An 18,852-nucleotide genomic window follows, 5' to 3' on the forward strand; every position below is an offset into this window, starting at 1 on the left:
TCCATCTGCAGGATGGCCTCCTCACACAGCCCACCCCGCCATGGCCCTCACCTCCATCTGCAGGATGGCCTCCTCACGCAGCCGGATGGCCTCCAGGTCCTCCTCCGTGATATCCGGAAGCAGCGCCTGCTCCTGGCTCTGCCAAACGCTGTCGCCCCCATTAAAGATCTTCTCATCATTGGCCAACTCCACAAAAGGGACCTGGGGACTCTGCAGACAACAGAGGCAGACCCTGTGACCACCAAGCCCCAGGCCACAGTCTTCTTCCTGCAGATCTCAAGATGAGAGGAGGCTCCAGAGTCTCTGGGTGTCAGGGCTGCCCTACGCTCTTGGCCCACACCTGTACCTGTGGGGGTGTGAGAGGAGGCTGAAGCTTGGGGCTGCTGTGAACGGCGGGCAAAGATCCAGGATGGGTGGACACTGGCCCTCTGCCCTTCAGCACATGTCCCCCCTCTGGCCATCCCAGGCTTAGCTGCGGAGCACTTGGCAGGCTCTCTGCTCCACGGCCCTCAGCCCAAGCCTGGGCCACCATGTCCTGGGCCCGGACGCAGAGCTGGGAGGACACATGGAGGAGCAAAACACAGCCCTGACCTCAGGGAATGCACAGCCCACCCCGTGTCCCCAGCTTTGGGGATCACGAGCCCCTCTGTAAACCCACAGAAAAATGCCCCTTTGCACGTAAACACAAATTCTACCTTCTCATTTTGGGGGCTGTGGAAATCAAGGCTTGGAGAGGAAGGGGCTGCAGGCAGGGCACAAGCACCACCCGAGGGAACCCAATGGGACTGGACCACTGGGGAGGGGAGCCTGAGAGATTTTCTTCAATTTGTCTTCATTCCGTATTGATTTCTTTAATTCACCAAATTTTGAAATTCAGTAAGATAGTGCCTTTCCCTTCAATTATCCCCATTTGCTCTCTGATAGGATAATCTGGGGTTGCCAGACCTCCACCTGAGACCCTGGGGCACTGGCCACACCAGGAAAGGATTCCCAGGGTTGGAGAGTATTTCCAGCTCAAACACCAGAGCCTGGGATTCGACGACAGCCCCCCTTGCCCCTGCCTATCCCTGCGGACCCTAGACTCAGTCTCCCCAGCCCTCTGTGAAAGGCATGATCAAGGTCTTCTCTCCAGTTCTGGGAAATGCCCTCCTTCAAAGCACAGGGGCCTGGCCAGCCTGGTATGTCTGCCTTCGCAGCAGGGCCCTCAGGGCAGTGTGGCAAGCTTCGCCTGGGTCCCAGCCTCTCAGGTGTGGACCCTGCCTGCTGTGCACTGTCCTGGGGGGTCTGGGGTATGGACGGCATGGAACTGACTGGGAGTGGGCACCTGGGCTGGGCCTGGGTGCAGCAGGCAGCCTCTCTGCCTCCCCTTCCCACCAGACCCCACTGACCTCTGCCCAGCCCAGGGATAGCGCTGTCCTGCCAAGGGCAGCCATCCACACAGGCCAAGAGGCAGGGTCTCAGCGGGCCACTCCAGATGTCAGTGCTGGGCACACAGAGACAGTGGGGCATGGCTGCCACCCCCAATTCATCTAACTCAAGTCCAGAACTCCTGTGGTGCCCTCCCGTGTGTGGGCGCAGCTAGGGACGGAGGCTGTGAGGCAGCACTGGTATCTGCTCACAGACCGGCCTCTGCTGGCCCCGGAACTCCCAAAAGTCCCCAGGAACCTTAACCTCGGCCCTGCAAGGAGGCTGCAGAGGCCACATCCTGCTCACTTTCCGCTCCTTCCTTCATTACAGGACCCTGACACTTGCCTGAGATAAAGGCCTCCTCACTACTCCGTGCAGCCCAGGTGGTCACATGCATTGTTCTGGCTGAGCCCATGTCAGCAGAAGTGCCACAGAACTTCAGGGAGGCCACCGGGAGCCCCTTCCCCTCTGAGACAGTCACTGAGCCTGCCTGGCCCCCTGCAGACACTGCCTCCCAAGGGCAGCCCACCCAGGCCATGCTGTCTCCAGAACCTGTGAGATGCCACTGCCTCCTGAGGCCTGAGGACTCTCTGCTGGCAGGTAGCAGGGAGGCACAGGGGATAGGACTGCCCCTTGGCAGCAGGAAGGAAGACTCCAGAACACAATCCAAAGGACAGTCTTTCCTGGCATGCTTTGTGGGGCCCATGGTGCCCACCCTGTGCCAGGTCCTGGGGCAAGAGTGGGTGGATAGGTGAGAACCCCGAGTGAGCACAGACAGACCCCACTGGGCACAGAACAAGCGGATCCCGCAAATAAGAGCTTCAGTATGTTTCTGGCAGAAGTCACCCCGGGAGGGTGCGTGAGGCTATGAAAGCTGTGTAATTGTTTGACTGCATCCAGGGACAGGGTAGGGTGGCAGGGCAACCTCCTCCCTGGGTCCCACGGTTCTGCCTGAGACTGCTCGCTGGTGATGGCGGGACCAACAGTAACAACAGCAGCCACCACGAGCCTTCAGAGGGACCAGGCAGGTGCCACATCTTGTCTCCAGTTTTCCTCAGGACCCTGTGAAGTGGGCATGGCCTCCTCATTTAAAAGGGACAGCTTGTCAGGTCCCACAGGTGGGACAGTTGACACTGCGCCGACCCAGTTCTCCCTCCCAAGCCCACACTCTTCCTACATACCACGCTAATGCGGCGGGGGGAAGTCAGCAGAAGACTCTAAATAAATAAATACGTGGATAGATGAATATAAAATAAAAGATCTAAAAAATCTGTTGACAAGCGCTACTTGTCCAAGGCAGTAATTATCACCTCCCCTTCCCGGCGTGGGCGGGAGGAAGTGAGCAGCGCCCGGGGGTGGCAGCGGGAGGGAGGCACTGGCCCCGCGCCAGGCCCGCAACCCCCGCTGGCTCCCTTCTGTGGCTCCAGCCCCTCTTGAGCTTCCAGGGCACTCTTAGAAGAAACCTTGGCCCTGGCCCCGGCCCCAGCGTTGGCGCCAGCTGCAAGACCCAGGCAAGGCAGGTGCATTCTCTGGGCCTCAGAGTCCTCATCTGTAGAATGGGAACGCCGCCGCCCACAGCCCTGCACTCTGTGCTCAGCGCACACTGCCGCGCCTCTGGCCAATCCTGTCTGCAGGGCACCGCGGGAGTACACGCCTCACTCCCACCAGGAGCAACCCGCCTGAGAACGTGGGCTCTCCAGAGTTGGTGAGGGCCACGGGGCAAGCTCTGCCCCCTCGTTGCTGCGCAATCCTGGGCAGGTCCCTCAACTTCTCTGAGCCTCAGTCTTCACTTCTGAGAAATGGAGCTGACACCACTCACATCCTTGAGTCAACTCCAGGAGAGAACGCGGTGAGTGAGGACCCTGGGTACAGGGAAGCCACAGGGAAACACACATGACAACAATGTGCCACTTTAAAGCCTCCAATGGAAAGCAGGAGGCCCTGTGCTTCCCAAGTGCTGTGAGGCAGGAGCACAGGGACGCTCCTCCCACGGGACCTGGCATGAGCCTCTGGAGAGCAGCAGGGGGCCGAGCGCAGACTCCACAACCCAACAGTGATGTGCCCTGAGATTGAGCCCAGCTGACGCAGGTCCCTGCCCCACCCGCATCCTGGGGGCCTGAGGCTTGCCTGGGCTGGGGCTTCTAAAAGCCCCAAGTAAACACAACAAACAACGAGGTAGGAGCCCAGAGTAGCCCCACCTGTGCACCCGAGGTCAGAGGTGCAGGAGCTCTCGCTCAGCCGGATGGTGACAGCAAATCCCTGCCAACAGGAGAGGGAGCTGCAGGAAATCCGGCCCACTCCTATGATGACATACTATGGGCCAGTAAACACGAGCGAGTCAGACACGCTGGGGAAGAAAGTGTCACAAGATGTTCTACTGAGACTTTCCCTGGCATTTGGGGTTCAGTGGAAGCTCCCACAAACAGGGCAGAGGGTGCCAGGCCCCCCACACAGACCCGCCATGGATCTGGTGCCTTCAGCTCGCTGTCACCTCCTGCACATAAAGAGGGGAGGAGCTTGGGAGGCGGGACAGGGCACAGGGACACTGGCCTAGGCTCGGTCGGTCTGGAGGTCCAGGGGAGGCGGTGGGGCTGGTGCAGGCCCGAGGAGATCCTGCAGGGGCCTGTCCCCCTCACCTCCGCAGGCCAGGCCAGGAAGAGCAGGGACCCAGGAGCCCACCCTCCCCAGCAGCACATGACAAAAGACAGGGGAGGAAGAAATGGCTTAGCCGTCCAATCCCCCCCGCAGCCCTCCTCCTGAAAGGCTCACAAAGTGCCCCTTTATTCTCCTCACAAAGGCTCAATTTGGGTCTTTAGCGCGGAAGCTGGGATTAGGGATTTGCTGGCAAGGTGCTGGGGCCGGCGCGGAGGGGACAGCCCTGTGATGGTTTTCCAGCGCAGGAGGCAGCCAGACAAAGGAGGCTTTCTCCTCCTCCAAGGCCCAGGGCTTGCGTCCTCATTTTGACACGTAGGGTAGAAACACAGGCCCCAGAGTGACCGCTGGAGAAGGAGCTGCACACGTTTCCCGTGAGAAGAGATGAGGGGTGTTGAGAGAGGCTGCCTTCCACCCAGGGCGGGCCAGGAGTGGGGTGGCAGTGCAGACCACAGCCAGCGTCCCCGGGCTCTCAGTAACTCTGGGAAACAATCACTTTCTCAGGCACTTGGCCTTGGTGGGAGGGTGGGGGTCAGGGCAAGAGGCACTCGGACACTTTGGGAAGGGCAGTTTCTTTTTAGCAGCCCCAGGGGAGGCCCCTGGTTTCTCCAGATAGCAAGTGACTATGCAGCTGACGGGGGCTGATTCTCATCAAAGCCGGAACGTCAGAGCTGCATGGCTGTGGCAATGCTGCCCCTGGCACCACGTTAAATAAAAGGACTGGGTTCGAGAGATAAGGGCGACTCTCTGCCCCATGCCCTGGACAGAGAAGCAGGACTAGGGAATTTCCCACGGGCCTGTGAAAGGGAAACACGCTTTTAATTCTGTGGCCTGAGGACACACAAAGTTCTGCTGAGATCTATGCTGAGTTCACCAATTTTGGCACAAAGACAGAGCGTGACCTGCCACTGTGGGCTGTTCCTCTGAAGCTGAACGATCACAGGTCTATCCAGGGACAGGGGCCAGCCCAAAGGCACCCAGGTGCTGCTAAGAATGACCCTAGCACCAGCTGGAGGCCACAGTGGACCACGGCCAAGATCACCAGCTCCAGAGAGACTGCGCGGCTCACACTCACGCCCAGCCCAGGAAGACAAGGGGTGGCAGGCGCCCCTCGCTTCTGCCAGGACCACTTAGCCTGCAAACAGCAGCCCCCATGTCCTTGGCAAGAGTCCTTGTTGAACAAGGTTGTATATATATCATCTCATCATTTATAGTTTGCAAAATTTCTGGAGATAATCTAACCTTTTTAATTTCTCAGAAGCACTGTGAACCATTCCCATCCCTTTTAAAAGAAAATTCTATGCAAGATAACACACCTACAGGTCAATGCCCAGATGAGATGCACACAGCTCTATGAATCCTCACAAAGGAAATACCGGCAGAGATACAGGACAGCCGGGACCCCAGAAGCCTCCCTCTAACCCTGCCCCCAACAAGGGAAAACCCAGTGTTGGCTTCTAACCTGCCCAGAAAGCAGTCTGGCCTGGTTTTGAACTCAACAGAAACAGAATCACATGGTAAGTCCTCTGTGGTTGTGACTCACTCAACACTGTGACTGAGGTGTCACTGGTGGACCTTGGTAGCCATGATTCTTTGCATTGCTGCCGTCTCCTGTTGTAGGACTCAGGATTCGGCACAAGTTATTGCCATTCTACTGCAGACTGGCTCTCTTCCCGGGTTTCTCCCACTGCATATAGTGCTGCTATGAGCATTCTTACATGGACTTTTGGTGACTGTATACAGTTTTCCCACATTATCCATGGGGGATTAGTCCCAGGACCCCTACAGGTACCAAAATCTGCAGATACTCAAATCCCTGATACAAACTGGCATAGCATTTGCATATAACCTATGCACATCCTCCAACACACTTTAAATCACCTCTGGATGACTTACTACACCCAACAGAGCGCAAATGCTGTGTAGTGAACAGCTGATATACTGCATTGCTCAGGGGATGATGACCCCAAAAGTCTGTACGTGGTCAGTACAGCCATAATTTTTTTTCTAATATTTTCAACCTGTTGGTTGAATCCACAGATACAGAACCCACGGATATGGAGGGCTAACTGTATACATGTCTCCATTGGGTAGAACTGCAAAATCAAAGGTAAGAAAACATTGGGCTTTACAAAGTAGATATTCTCAAACAGTGTTGGTGCATTTATACCGCCATCAGTAGTACATGAGAGTTCCAGCTGCCCCACATTCTGGCCAACACTTGGCATTTTCAGGTGTTATTCACGTTGCTTCTAGTGCTTTGGGTGAGTGTGAGGTGGTGTGTAGTGACAGAGCATCAAGGGTTTACTTTCCCTGCTCCTGACAACTAATATCCAATGCATGCTCATATGCTTATTAGCCAACTGGAAATCCTCTTTTGTAATATGCCTGAGGCTTTTACTCTTTTTTCTTTTCAGATAGAGCTGTCTGCATTTTTCTTACTGACTTACAAGAGATCCTTATATTTCATGGATGTAAGTCCTTTTCAGATATGTGTCATGCAAATACCCTCTCTCATCCTGTGGGTTGCCTTTTCACTCTCTTAATGGTGTATTAATTTTAACAAACCTAAGTTTATCAATCTGTTCCTTTACAGTTAGCACTTGTGCCTCTGAGTAAGAAATGTCTGCCCACATAAAGATGTGAAGGTAGCCTTCTCTGGTATCTTCTAGAAGTGTTGTCTTATCTTTTGCATGTAGGTCTATGATCCAGCTGGAAGAGTTTTTTGTGCACGGAGTGAGTTAAAGTTTGTAAAGCATCCTTTTTTTTTTTCAGTTCAAACATTCAAGTGATGAAGCACCAAGCCCTGAATAAATCATCTACTTCCCACTGCGGGGCAGTCCACCTGACCACAAACCCGGCCATCACGTTGTGTGTGGGTCTGCATCCCAAATCCATTCTGTCCTGTGGCTGTCGGTCTGTCTAGCCTTGCACAAACACCACTGTTTCCATTTCTGTGCTTCATGTCATGTTCCAATACCTGGCAGTGTAAACTCTTCACTTTGGTTTTTCTTCAAAATTGTCTTCACTATTTTGAGTCTTATTCATATTTCCATATACATTTTAGAATCAGCTTGACAATTTAAACACACATGCACATGCACGCTTAAAACCTGTTGGAATTTTACTGGGATTGTGTTGAATCTATAGATTCATTTGGTGAGAACTGACATCTCTATAAACATGGTAGCCCCCTCCATCATTTAGATCTTTTGTAATTTCAGTAATGCTTTGTAGTTTTCAGCATAGCAGCCTTAAACAGTTCTTCATAGATTTCTTCTAGTTTTGATGCTATTATAAATGGTATCACTTTTTAAATTTCATTTCCAAATTGTCTTTTGCTAGCATACACAATGTCTTCTTGTATATTGACCTAGTTCCAGTAGTCTTGTCAAACGTACTTATTAATTCTAACAGCACATCACAGATTATTTCCCACGTACACAATCATGCTCTCTGCAAGTACAGTTTGTTTTCTCTTCCCAATCCTTATACCTTTATTTTTTTTGCATGCTTTATTGCACTAGATAAGATTCCTAGTATGATGGGAATAGAAGCAATAGTACTAGACATCTGTGTTTTGTTCTCAGTCTCAGAAGAAAAGATTTTAGTATCTTCCCAGTAAGTGTGATGTTAACGGTAAGGTTTTTAAAGATACCCTTTAACAGATTAAAGGTATTCCCATCTATTCCTAGCTTGCCAAGAGTTCTTCAGCTTCCTTAAGTTAGAGCTGAATTTTATCAAATGCTTTTCTGTATTCACTGAGATGACTGTATAGCTTTTATCACTTATTCTATTAAAATGGTGAATTATACCAATTGTTTCTGAATGCAAACTAACCTTGCATCCCTAGAATAAACCCTACTTTATAACGATATATCCTCCTTTTTATATATTTCTTACATATATTTACTTTATTAGCATTTTGGTTAGAATTTTTGCTTCTATGTCCATGAGAGAGACTGATATGTTACTTTCCTTCTTGTGACATCTTCACAATAATTTGGAATCAAGGTATGACTGGCATAAATCACAGGATGTGTTTCCTCTTTTTACATTCTCTTTAATAGTTTGTGTAAATTGGTGGGTTATTTACTCCTCAAATACTTAGAAGAATTCACCAGTATAGCCATCTAGGTCTGGAGTTTTCTTTGTAGGATATTCATTAATTATGGATTTGATTTCTTTAATAAATATTGAACTTTCCAGATTCTCTGCACATCTTGGTAAATTATGGTTTTCTAAAAAAAAATTATATTTCATCTCAGTTGTCAAATTTATTGGCATAAAACTGTTCATAATATCTTTATATTACTTTTAAAAAATTGTCAGATCTGTGATGATATGCCTATTTTCATTCCTGAAACTGATAATTTGTATTTTCTTTCTACATCTTGATTAATCCTGTAGGGGTTTAACAATTTCATTAATCCTTCTAAAGAACCAACTCTTTTGGCTTTGCTAACTCATCTACATGTATTTTTTATATTTCATTAATTCCTGCTTTAATAGCTACCTACATGATGCCACATGCATCCTTGGCTTACTGCAGCTTGCCTTAGACTAGTATTTTTGTCACTTCTCTGATGATGCAAGGACATTACAATGCTTTCACACCATTAACCTCCTCTTCGTCTTTTGTGCTAGAGTTGTCGACGGTACATTTGACCCATATATGAAAACCCAAAATTGTTGTATTATTCAACAGTCAACATGAATTTGGACACATCCACATTTCCTGTTTTCCATATTCCCCGTTCCTTGCCCTGTTACTGTGCTTCCCTCCGGGATCACTTTCCTTTTTCCACTTTGCAAGCATCCCATTGATGATGAATTCTCTCAGTTTTTGTTTTTCTAAAGACGTTTTCATTTCACCTTTATTTCTGAAGAATATTTTCACGAGATGCAGAACTGAAGGCTGGTAGTTATTTTCATTGGGCACTTTGAAGATGTGCTTCCACTGTCTCATGGACCCCACTGTTTCTTTTGAGAAAGTCAAGTGTCAGTCTTGCATCTCTATAAAAATAATATACTTTTTTCTCTAGCTTTAATGTGCTTTTAAGATTTTTTTTCTGGTTTTAATCTCCTTTTACGATTTTATTTTTATCTTTTCTTTTCCAATTTTTATTTAATATTATGCAATGGTAAAGGGTAGCTTTTTAAAAAAGAGGATAAATTTATCCTATTTATCATAGAGCTTCTTGAAGCTGTGGCCTGAAGTATCTGGACAGTTTTGGAAAATTCTCAACCATTACTTCTTCAAATATTATTTCTGTCCGTTCTCTCTCCCTCCTGTTCATCTAGGACTCCAACGACATGCTTTTGTAGATTTTCTATAATATTTTTCCTCTATGTTCCACTATAAGTGTTCTCTTAGGCCCTGCCTTCTAGTCTACTAATCCTTTCTTCTTTGTCTAATTTGAGGTTTAGCCAATTTATTGAATTAATTTTAGTCACAGTATCTATCGTTCAATACTAGAATTCCCGTTTTTATTATTTTTATAAAATGTTAAGTTCTTTGGTAAAAGTCTCTGCTATTTCATCTATTTTCTTTCACACATTAATAATACAGGTTGAATATTCCTTATTTGAAATGCTTGGGACCACAGTGCTAAATATTTTGGATTTTTTTCAGGTTTTGGAATATTTGCATTATACTTACCGAATATGCATCCCTAATCTAAAAATCTGGAAACCAAAATGCTACAATGAGCATTTCCTTGGAGCATAATGTTGGTGCTCAAAAAGTTTCAGATTTTGGATTTTTGGATTATGAATACTCAACCTGTGGTTATTTTAAGGTACATGTCCAATCATTTCAGTATCTGTATCACCTGTAGATCAGTTTCTACTTACTACCTTTACTTAGCTTTAGTAATTTGATCCTGTTACCTGTCATGCCTAGCAACTTTGGTTTAAATCTCAGGCATCATGTATGAAAAATTAGAAAGATTCTAGACATTGAATCGTCTTCCAGAAGAGACTCAATTATCTTTGAGTAGACAGAAATAGACATGATTCAAGGTTGTGTCTCATGTTTTGTTAGGGCTGGTCTATTTCTGGTTTACCTTAAGCTTTTAGGGTCTCTAATGAAATCTGTAGTGTTTACAAGACTTCCTCCTTCTGAGCGAGATTTGAACTCCAACTTTTATCTCTTTATTACTCTGAGAGTGCCTCAATTTCTGTTTAATTTTTCTTGTAAACTGTTTTGGCTTGATTCCTCGGGCTCTCACGATGTGCACGCACTGCTTATGAATCTGCAAGTGTATGCCTCAAGGGACACTGCGTTGAGTGCTGCAATCCCCTTTCTCTAGGATTTTGGTTCTGAGCAGCCCTGAACTCTAACGTTTGTCTCCCCAGCCCAACAAGACCATTAAAGCTCCAAGCCACCACCTCTGTTCAGTCTCGGTAAGCTGAGACACAGATTGGCAAATGCCCCAGCAGGTAGAAAGGACGTGAAGATGAACATGGATTATTCTAGAATGTTTGCCTCTCAAGGTTGCCCTAGTGGCTCTCTGATACCTCCAGCCTGTCAGATCTCTGTGTGTCTATCTGTGTTCGTGTATCTGTGTGTGTGTCTGTCTCAATGTGTGCATATGTATTTAATGTAGGTCCTACAGGCTCTTGGCAGGAGGGCTGGTCTGACACCAGTCAGTCCTGCACGGCACATGGAACCGTCCACAGTCACTATCTGGGAGCTTGCCCTGTGGCAGGCACTGCACCAGAGCCCAAAGGTGAAATCGCCAATGTTTTAAGGCTGTTCATCAAGGTGGACCCCTCAGATGAGGTCCCCGCCCTAGGTCTTTCCTACCCCTCCCCAGAGCACAAATGGCACTGGATTCTGTGCTATCCCCTAACACCCACTGACCGTGGTAAATATTTGGTACCCACCTGTTTGCCGCCCCTCTGTGCTGTGGGAAGCAGTGCTCTGGACTTCTCTGCAATTTTCTGTTGGAAAAAGGACCAGAGGAGAAAGGAAGAACAAAAAAGGTGGGGCGGAGAGAAGAAAAGGTCAGATAAACACAAGGTATCAGACAATGACTCAGCAAAACACACCTTTGATCGACTCTCTGAGAGAAAGGAGCTGCCCTGGTTCTTGGCTGGGCTCTGCAGGGATTTGCTAGATGGCCTCTGCCAATGCACATAAGCCCCCGGGGCCTCAGTTTCCTCACCTGTCAAAACAGGATGAGATCTGTTCTTCCTATTTCCCACGAGGCTGCTGTGAGGTCACCTCTGGGGTACTTCAAAGGTAAACATCCTTTAAGAGGCAGACACTAAGGTATACCACGGGATCCTGGCTACCTGCAGAATGTCTGCAAGGAAGGCCCTTCCTCTGCCTTGGGGGATGGGATTGCATCAGGCCAACCCAGTGACAAGCCAGCTGGTGTGGTGTTCGAGAGACCCAGGCCCACCCACCTGGCCCACAACCCCCACCTGGCACCTCACCTTCTGCACCACTCCGTAGCGCTGCAGTGCATCTGCTAGCTGCGTTTTCAGCCGGTCCAGCTGAAGGCGCTCCTGGGCAAATAGAAGGTGTAGCTTACAAGGGGCTGAGGCCCTGCCCTGCCCCCAGGCCCCTCCGGCCCTGGGGGGCTTCAGTTCCCAGTGCTCCTTTGCCCCTCTCACCCTCCTGGCAGCGCACCCACCACCCCTACTCTCACCTTCACCATCGTCATGTACTCCTGCCCTCAGAAGTGGGCTCATCACCATCTACTTCCCCCCGAGTGTCACCCCCATCTCCACAGGCACAGCCAGTGTCCCCATGGACACCATCACCACTAAATTCTAAGTCATCTTCAACAGACCACGGGACCCAGGAGCCACTCTAGGCACATGTACTTGGCCTCAGCGCTCCCCAGCTCAGTTGGACGTGTTATGATCCCTGTTTCACAGCACAGGGAACTGTGGCCCTGAGTCCTCAGCGGCTTGCTTGAGGTCACATGGATGGCGGGGCCACGTCTCATCAGAACTGCCTCCTCTCCCCCACATCCTGCCTTTTGCCCCCTCTCCCAGCCCTTCCTGCTAGAATGTTCCCCACCACACCTCAGCGCCCACAAAGAGATTGCCACAGAGCGGGTGCTGGAGAAACGCTATCCGGGGGGACTGGACAAGCAGGGCCTTGCAGCCAGCACTGCCCGCTCTGGTGTGCTGAGGGTACCACGCCAGCAGTCCGCCCTCCTGCCTCTTGCCCGTGAAACCTCGCCAGCTCCCGGCACTCGGGCCCTCCACCAGGACCCAGCCAGCCTCTCAGGCCACAGACCAAGCCCGCCCCTGCCTGGGGCTTCTGTGCAGGTCCAACCTGGACCTGTCCCCTGGGCCCTCAGAGCTCACCTTTCACGACTGCCCTGCCCTGCCACCCAAGCCTGTGGCAGAGGAGGGGTCAGGACCAGCTCTCTAATGCACTTGGTGGCATCTGGGCCTAATGGCCACTCCCCTGGTGGCAGATCTGTGGAGCCTGTGTCAGTGTCCAGTGAGGCTCCTGTCACTGGCACCACGTGTCCCCCAGCACAGAGCCAGGAGCCCAGGCAGAGCTTCAGTTCTTTTGAGGAAAACAGCTCCAGCTCTGTCATCTCTCCCGTCATCTCTGCACGATCAGCAGTGCACCCTCCTTGCCCAGAGACAGCAGCGCGCTGTCGTGCATGCCCCTCACACAGGCTGCACTGACTTCCCTGGTCCAGGCCCGGCCAGCAGAGGAAGGACAGAGCCAGGTGTGAACCTGGGCATGCCGCCCTGCAGCCACATGGAGCCTCAGGAGCCTAGGGTCACCGGGATGCCCACACCATATCATCGGAAGCAGCAGGGCTAGAGAATCACCCCCAACTCCTGGCGGCCCTCACTGAACAATGAGGCAGCAATGGCAGCTGTTACCATCCCCACCATCCCCTGGAGTCCAGCAGGACGAGGGGAGCCACACCCCCTCCTCGATGCCACCGCTGAGAGTAGCCCAAGGCAGGGATCGCATCCCAGACACTTGCTGGACAACAGAGGGGCATGGGTGCCCTTCCTCCATCCCCACGCACCAGGGACCCTTCACACCCAGCCCTGCTGGGACTAGCAGCGCCCTCTTCCCTTCACTCTGCACCCCCGCACACCGCTGGGTTCCCCACCGCTTCACTGTGGGCTGGGTTCCACCAGGCTTAAAGACCTCCCATTGAAATGTCCTCCAGAAGGCCACACACATGCAGCAAGTCTAACTCCCGCCATGAGCCCCATCGTACCCTGCCCAGGCCCTGGGGCAAGGACGCTGTTTGGCTCACAGTGTGTCCCCCCACAACACCGTGAGGGCCTTGATAGAGGGAACCCCATCTCATCTATACCCTCACTGCATCTGGCACAGAGCAGGCGTTCAGTGAATGTCCGCTGTTTTCACAGATGGATGGGCAGTGGGTGGGAGGAAAGAGGGAAGGCTGCCTCGGGGGAAAAGTGGTCTCTCTAAAGGAGCAGGGAGCTCAAGCTCTGATGTCACTGCCCTCATGACACATGCAGAGATGGGAACACGGACTCTGGACCCACAAAGACCAGAGCTCAGATCCAGCCGGGGGCAGGACACGCTTGGAGCCCCAGCCGCCCTCCCCACAGAAATGCCTTTCAGAACCACGGCTCATCATAGTCTGGGACCTAGCACAATGTCCCACGTAAGAAGGACCCAATAAATATTTTTAGACGGATGAACAAATGAATGAATGAATGAAGGCATGCATGAGTCAAGGAACAAGGACCAAAGTTAAAAAGGCCAGCACAGGCGTCAATGCAGCGAAGCCCTGGAGAAGCTGGTCATCATGCTGCCCCACAGCACTGCACGAGGACCCACACATCCTGCCAGCGGGTGCAGAACCAGAGGAGCCCCGGCTCCCACCGACCAGCCACAGCTGAGACGCTCACACCACGCACAGAACAGTCCACACAGCTGGGGGCCAAAGTGCCCCGTGCTCCCGCAGTCCCCGACTTTGGAATACTCCATTCACCCCATCACTGGACAACTGGCTGCTCCTCTATCACGTTTATTTTTAGCATAACTAACTTTTGAAACCAGCGCTACTTTTTTAAATACCAGTTTTATTACTATACTAATTTAGATCCCATAAAATCCATCCGTTTTAAGTGTACAGTTCAATAATTTCCACTCGTACAACCTTCGCCACAACCCAGTTTTAGAACATTTCCATTGCCCCAAAAAGTGCGCCGGTTCCCGAGTGCAGCCCCTCTCCACTTCTGCTCCCAATCCCGCAACCACTAGTTTGCTTTCTGTCTCCAAAGACGCGCATTTCTGGACATTTCACGCAAACAAAACCACACAGTGTGTGTTCTCTTGCGTCTGGCTCCTCGCATTGGCACACTGTCTCTGAGCTTACTCCACACTGCAACCAGCATGGCATGGCCGCTGCATTTGAGGCCTCTCTACCGTGGACAGTACCCACTGCGACCACGCGCGACACGTGCATTCTCTGCGGAGGCCAGCAGACTTGTTCTATAAGGACCCAGAGATCGACACTTTAGGCTTTGTAGGCCAGGCCGCTGTAACTATCAACTCTGACACTGTAGCCCCAAAGTAACTATGGACAGTATGTAAATGAGCAGGTGTGACTGTATTTCAATAAAACTTTATTCATGAAACAGGGGCAGGCTGTGGACTGCTGTCTGCTTGCGCCTGCTCCGTAATACTCTAGGGTTCGATGGCATTTAATCTTTGTGGTGAGCAATCTCTAATCCTCGGGGGCTGGGCAGGCTGTGGACAGGTGACATGGAGTGTGCTGACCTGGCGTGGGAGGAGGGTGCTGGTGGGGACAGAGAGGGCCCTGGGCTGGCTGCACTGGGACGGTGGCTGTGGTGGCAGGTGTGGTGATGACTGTGACCATGGCCGCAGGACAGGAAAGCGCACGTGGAGGTGGCCGTGGACACCGGGCTTAGGTGAAGGGGGCAGGGGTGGGGGAGGTGAGGGCACTGGAGGGATGAGGATGGTGAAATTAATGATGGGGAGACGTCAGTGTCCATTCAGAAAAGCCCAGCCAGGAAGACTCAGGGCGCTCTTGTGCCCACTCCATCGTAAGGCCCAGGACAGCAGGACTCCCAGCGGCCCCAGACCTCAGAGCACGGTCAGGGAATAGCTGGTGACTGAACGACTGAGCACACTGAGTTCTGACCCGTGGAGCCAGGTCCCAGGCCAGCCTACGTGTCAACCTCCCGTGTTTTGCCCCCGCCACGTCCCCTCCCCATTATGGGCACAGGGTTCCCCTCCTCTCCCCACTGCTGGCCCCAGATTCCCAGGGGAACATACCGGGCAGGAGCCGTGCAGGAGCTCGGACATCTGCTTCATGGTGCCGGCGCTGGCTGCGATGGTTCTGTTGGTCTCCTGCTGCGTCGTGTGCCTGGGGCCAGAGCAGGAGAAGGGAGCAGAACAGGGAGAGGACAAGAGCAGACAGGGGCCCAGCAGGTGTGGCAGAGGGAAGGACAACACAGAGACAGACAAGAGAGGGCCAGGGAGACACACAGATAAGACAGTAGGAGAGACAGGAAACCGCAGGAAGGAGAGTTGGAAACAGGAGGCGGCGAGGGCACAGGGAAAGATGACGAAGGAAACAGAGGGATGAGAGACAGCAACAGAGAAGGAAGAGAAGGGGAAGCAGAGGGACCCAGAGGGGCCAGAGCATGGAGAGAAAGGCAGAGACACACAGAGAGAGACGAGGGTCAGGGAAGACAGAGGCAAGTGGGCATGAGGGTGAGGGGGAGACGGCAGAGGTGAGCTCAACCGGGGCAGACACCCACAGCAGACACAGACCGTCACCTCACACCCCAGCCCGGCCACCCCAAACCTGCACAGATTAGCCCAGAGCTCTCCGGCCCCCACCGGCAGTAGCGGCTGTACCACCAAGGAGGCCCAGCCATGACCCCTCCCTGCAGAAAGGCCCCCCTTGGGGTCAGCCACTCCTTGGGAAGCTGGCGGAGCAGGGTGGCCACAGCGAAATGTCCCAGGGTCCTCAACTCCACCGTACACCTCTGCAGGGGCCTGAGTGAGACTGTTCCCATGTGTGCAGACCCAGTGACACAGGAGGCAGGGGCAGACCCGGGTTACAATTCCACATATGACCTCCAAGGCAACTGAACAGACCAGCCCATCTTCTACTCAGGTTCATGTCCCCTAGGCCCCCTGGACCAAGTGACACCTGAGGCAAAGCCTGCTCGCAGCCCGCCGTGGGCACACACCCCCAAGTGCGGAAGGCATCCTAGCCTGGCAGAAAGCGGAGAACCCTCGTGACCCGAGCGGTGCACCCAGCGGCCCGCAGGCAGCAAGGCAGTGCTGCGCTCCCTGCAGGCCCCGCAGGCCTCAGGGCTGATGTGCAGGAGGGTCCTCAAAGACCACCTGCTGGACCCTGCACCACCAGTCACGGGCAAAGACGGCAGCGGCAGGACCTCCCCGACACCCGCCTGGGGGCATGCGGAGCAAGTGGCACCCACGGACATGGGGGCGCCCCTGTGCCAAAGGGGAGCCCAACATGCTGGTGAGGGCGGGGCCGGGGCGTAGCATGCAGAAAGGTGACTGGAAAGACGGAACACTGGGGACGTGGGCGTACAGTCACCCACACGCTGTGTCCGCCTCAGGCCTGACTCCTCCCGTGGCTTGCAGAACCCAGGGCATGCAGCCCAGGGCGCCCGCGCAGGGCACCTTGTTCCTCCCACCCAGGCCTCGAAGTGTCAGAGCCGGGGGCCAGGCACAGACACTGCCCCACACCTGCTCTCCCCACGCCAACCACCTCAGTCGCCTCGTCCAGCCTCATGGCCTGAAATCCATGTGAAAGCCACCACCCCACAGTCATGTCCCCAGCCAGGACCTGACTCCAGACTGGCCCTTCTACAGACCCCACAGCTCCACGTGGGGGTGCAGCAGCAGCACACGGTCAACTGTCCAATACCAACACCTCCTGCAGCCCACTCCCCTCACAGAGGTCCCCATCTCAGCTCATGTGACCCCCTCCTCCTCCTCCAGCCAAGCCTTTGGGTCGTCCTGTCCATATGTCCTACATTCCTTACTGCAGCCCACTGGCACGCTACCTCTGCCAACAATTGGTCTAACATTCCGAAAAGAATGCAGAAGCAGAATGTGCCTGTCACCACACTGCTCCCAGTTGTCCCTCCCTTCCCAGGGACACTGCACGGCCCCATCGTCCCCTCCCCTCCTCACAGGGATGTGGCACAGCCTCCTCACCCCCTCCTCCCCTTCCAGGGATGCTGCACAGCCTCCTGTCCCCACCCCACTCACCGCGGCGCCACATGCATTCCGTGCACAGCACGCTGAGCGACCCACTAAGGAAAGGTCTGGCTATGTCACTGCACACCTCAGAGCTCACCTTGATCCCACATTTCATCCTGGTCAGAGCCAAGGTCCCTCTAAGATGTTTCTGGCCCTCAGTCAGGGCCTCTGCTCCTCCGACCTCACCTCTGCATCTGCCCCTTTTGCTGGTTCCACTCCCATCGCACGGGTCTCTCTGCCTTTCCTTACTGAGCCACATGACTCCCTGCCCTGATGTTTTGCTCCTGTTAGCCCAGAGCGACCCAGACAGACCGCGTGGGACGCCCAGCCCTGGGCCACTGATAGCCAGAAACAGCCACCAGTGCTCCTGCCTGGCCCGGCTCCAGCACCTGCCCCAGACAGGTCACGCCCCACTCTTGCTCAGAGCTGACCTCACCCCTGACGCTCCCAGCCGTGGCAGGTGCTCCCACCCCTCCCACACCTTCCCGGAGCCATCGGTGCGAGCGCAGGGCAGCCTACTTCCTGTGCTGCGACACGTCAGAGCTTCCCTTTCCAGGCAGCATCTCAAACCCGTCTCCCTCACAAACTGTGATCACTGCGTAGGATCAAAGCGAACAAGGCCTCCTTACCCAGCCTGGCAGCCCCCCAGGCATCAGATCACTTGCCAAGGGCTCCGTGGGAACAGGAGGCTGCCAACCAGCAAACCCAAGGAGGGGTGACAAGGGGCTGAGGGAAGGGGACACCCCAGGCGAGGAAAGGGGCCAGAACAGAAGGGTGTTGGGAGTCTCCACCCTCCGCCCTGCTCACTCTAATCAGAGTCCTGACCCAGAGTCCCCTTGCAGCCCAGGGGCCAGACCCCTGCCAGGAGCGAGCAGACGCCGGAGGGAAAACACGAGAAAGCAAAAGCTGGGGTGTGGCTGGAACAGAGCTTGAGAGAAAATTACTGCTTTAAATCCTTCTATCAGAAAAGAGAAAGAAGAAAACCGATGTCCTAAAAGTTCACCTAAAGAAGCTGGCGAATGACACACAAAGGAAGCAGAATGGACACTATAAAGCTAGGTGCAATAATTAATAAAATAGCAAACCAATCAGCAACAGAAATGATCGCTACAACCAAAAAACACTCTCTGAAAGCATCAAAAACTTGCAGAGCTCTACTACACAAGTCGGGAGAGAGGAAAACACGTACAAATGACCAGTGTCAAGAAGGAAAGAGGGGACTTCACGACAGATTGAACCCTAGAAGGATGAGAAGGAAACATTACAAATTACTTTATGCCAATACACTTGATAGCTAAGATGAAACAGAAAAATTTCTTGAAAGACATGAATTATCAAAACTGACTCAAAAAGAAATAGAAAACCTAAATAGCTCTGTATATAATAAAGGAATTCAATTTGTACTTTAAAATATTGCCCCAAATACACAGGTACAGATGGCTTCACTATCAAATGATTAAAGAAAAAATACAGAGCTGGGCCAGTGGCTCTCACCTGTGAGCTCAGCACTATGGGAGGCCCAGGCAAGAGGATTGCTTGAAGCCAGG

The 18,852-nt window shown here is 52.5% G+C and overlaps 1 protein-coding gene across 1 annotated transcript in view; it reads right to left on the reverse strand.

Moving 5' to 3' along the window:
- Nucleotides 1-18,852, reverse strand: part of TSNARE1 (t-SNARE domain containing 1) — a 121,394-nt gene that overhangs the window by 67,623 nt on the left and 34,919 nt on the right. The window contains exons 6-9 of the mRNA XM_012648003.1: nt 15,335-15,425; nt 11,506-11,598; nt 10,951-11,007; nt 52-210 (exon numbers count right to left, since the gene is read on the reverse strand). Of these exons, the coding sequence (XP_012503457.1) occupies nt 52-210; nt 10,951-11,007; nt 11,506-11,598; nt 15,335-15,425 (400 nt within the window). The remainder of the gene's footprint in view (nt 1-51; nt 211-10,950; nt 11,008-11,505; nt 11,599-15,334; nt 15,426-18,852) is intronic.

This window comes from Propithecus coquereli, unplaced genomic scaffold, assembly GCF_000956105.1.
Source record: "Propithecus coquereli isolate 6110/MARCELLA unplaced genomic scaffold, Pcoq_1.0 Scaffold28, whole genome shotgun sequence".
In the NCBI taxonomy this organism is placed as follows: domain Eukaryota; kingdom Metazoa; phylum Chordata; class Mammalia; order Primates; family Indriidae; genus Propithecus; species Propithecus coquereli.